Source organism: Heterodontus francisci, chromosome 4 (assembly GCF_036365525.1).
Source record: "Heterodontus francisci isolate sHetFra1 chromosome 4, sHetFra1.hap1, whole genome shotgun sequence".
Classification (NCBI taxonomy): Eukaryota; Metazoa; Chordata; class Chondrichthyes; order Heterodontiformes; family Heterodontidae; genus Heterodontus; species Heterodontus francisci.
Window position 1 is genome coordinate 23,090,091 of NC_090374.1, and position 2,533 is coordinate 23,092,623.

A 2,533-nucleotide genomic window follows, 5' to 3' on the forward strand; every position below is an offset into this window, starting at 1 on the left:
AAGTTGATTCACACAAATGTGTGCAAACTGCAGTAAGGGACATGTGCTTCAATCTGAAGTGCTGATCAAACTGATCAATCTGATTTTCCCGGCAGGTGAAACACATCAGCGGCCAGGAGGGGTCCCGGGGGGCTCAACAGTCCCCCTCTGGGGATGAGGAGATCGCCTCAGAGGGTGCACCATCATATCATTGCACCTCACCAAGCGCCAGCGCACAGACTTCCACCACGGTTTGGATTACTGTCTCCGTGGAAACAATGTCACTTACGGGTGTTAGCACAGCACAGTCGCCAGACCAGTCACCAGAGGCAGAACCGGACGATGCCTCACATACTCAGAGGAATGTGGGAGGCCAGGCCAGTGCAGAGCCACAAGCTGATGACGCACTTCTGAGAACATCCAGTCGGCAGGAGATGTTGCAGGTTCAATATGCACTGCATGAGCATCTGGCAGAGTTACCAGAGACGCTGCGAAGCATAGCACATACTCTGGAAACTTCCAGGGCATGTCAGCTGCAAACTATCAGGCATTTGTCCATCTGGCATCCTCCGTTGACAGATTGGCAGCTGCAGTGGAGGGGCCAGTACTGGAAGCCATCTGTGATCTCAGGGGGATTGTAGCCTCCCTGGACCAGGCCATCAGGGCACAAACTCAGATGCGCATGTGGCAGGTCGAGGCTGCTCATCCCTCTGAGGTCAGCTTTGAGGACCAGTCGAGCTTCAGGAGGGCACAGGGGCAGCAGCACATGGAAGTTCCAGTCAGGGCGCTCCTGATGCATCATGCAGCCCCTTGCTCCCTTCGCTGGTGACATGTCAACCACAAACTCCCAGGGTGTTAGAAGGTGCACCTGATATTTCTCATGGGCACCCTGATATGCCGCGGCCTGCATAGCCGCGAGCAGGCAGAGGACAACCGCCAAAGTCATCAAGAGCAGGGCGGCAGCCCGATCAGCCACCTCCCTCTGGTGAGTCTGGTGGTGAGGGATCGTCCACATGTAAGAGCACCCACAAACGTTTTAAGAAATCACAGTGACATCACTCCTGGTTCACTGGGTTACCTTCCGATTATTTATTTGAATTGTACATTACATCACTGTAAATAAATTTATGGTTGGAACATGTAACTTTTCATATGCCGTCCATGAGGTCGCATCAGACATCATTGTGCTGCTCATGCGGTTATATATGAGATGTCACACACTTGGGTTGGGTTCATGGTGACATGATGTTGCTTTCAATCTGATTATCTCCTCCCTTGGATGTCTCTGTCTTTCCCCTTTTGCAATCGTTCAATGGCTCATCGCGTGCCACAATGTGAAATCTTTGCATGTGCAATCCTCTCTAGAGAAACGCCTGCCTATTAGGGCATCCCGGGTCTCTCTTGCTTTTAATTCCGGAGGACATTCTACTTCCTCTCCCCTGCCATCATGTGGGTTTTGCTTATTGTCCTCATCAGAAACTCCATCTTCATCTGATGACGCCTCACGGTTACCTTGAACCTCCTCAATGGTGTCTCCCCTTTCTATTGTCAGGTTATGCAAGGCGCAGCAAACGACAATTACCCTGGAGACCCGTGCTGGCGCATACTGCAGTGATCCACCTGAGCGGTCCAGACATCTAAATCTCATCTGGAGAAGGCCGATCGTTTGTTCGATTGTCACTCTGGTGGCCGCATGGCTCTCATTGAAGCATTCCTCAGCACGATCCCTTGGGATTCTCATGGGTGTCATCAGACATGTCTTCAAAGGATAACCCCTGTCGCCAAGGATCCAACTGAAAAGAGCAGGCACCTGAGAGTTTCTGAGAATGTATGGATTGTGGCAACCCCCTAGGTGCCGTGCACAAACCTGCATGATTCTCTTGTGATGATTGCATACAAGCTGAACGTTCAAGGAGTGGCATTTTTGGTTAATGAATGCCCCTGAATGGCCTGCTGGTGATCTAATTACCACATGCGTACAGTCTATCACACCCTGAACCACTGGGAACCCAGCTATTGCAGTGAATCCTCTTGATCTTTCAGTCTGGCTGGTGTTGTCAGTTTTGAAACTAATGAAATTGTTAGCACGTCTGACCAGTATATCAGTCACAACCTTTATGCAGTGGTGTGTAGCTGCTTGGCAGACTCCGAACAAGTCTGCCGTTGAAGCCTGGAAAGAGCCACATGCATAAAAGTTAAGGGTGACGGTCACCTTTAGAGTGAACGGCATTGGATAGCCACCGAGGCAGTTTGAGGCGACATCCACTGTGACCACCTCACATAGAAATGTCACGGTCTCATGCGACAGACACAGCCTTCTTCTGCACTGGCGTTCCGACAGGCGCAGGTAGCTCAGACGCGGTCACTATACCCTGCTTGTTGCGTGGCGCGTCTCCTGACATCTGGTTGCTCTCGCCCGACTCTGCCACCTGCTCTCCCTCCCACATAACGGTGAGCCACTTGACCAGCTGATTGAGCATGCCCATGCCCAGCTGTCCTTCTGCCCCTGATTGAGGCATGATCCTCCTCCTCTGATGTGCTGCCTCCAGAATGC

General features: G+C 51.7%; 1 protein-coding gene across 1 annotated transcript; it reads right to left on the reverse strand.

The window, feature by feature from the left end:
- Nucleotides 1-1,288: 1,288 nt before the first annotated feature.
- Nucleotides 1,289-2,209, reverse strand: LOC137368786 (putative nuclease HARBI1). Its single transcript, XM_068028990.1, has one exon. It carries the CDS (start codon nt 2,207-2,209, stop codon nt 1,289-1,291), a length of 921 nt encoding a protein of 306 aa, XP_067885091.1.
- Between the last annotated feature and the right edge of the window lie 324 nt (nt 2,210-2,533).

Bases quoted from the DNA above. Each gene is read 5' to 3' on its own strand.
- LOC137368786 (XM_068028990.1), bottom strand. From the start codon at position 2,209: ATGCCGTTCACTCTAAAGGTGACCGTCACCCTTAACTTTTATGCATGT.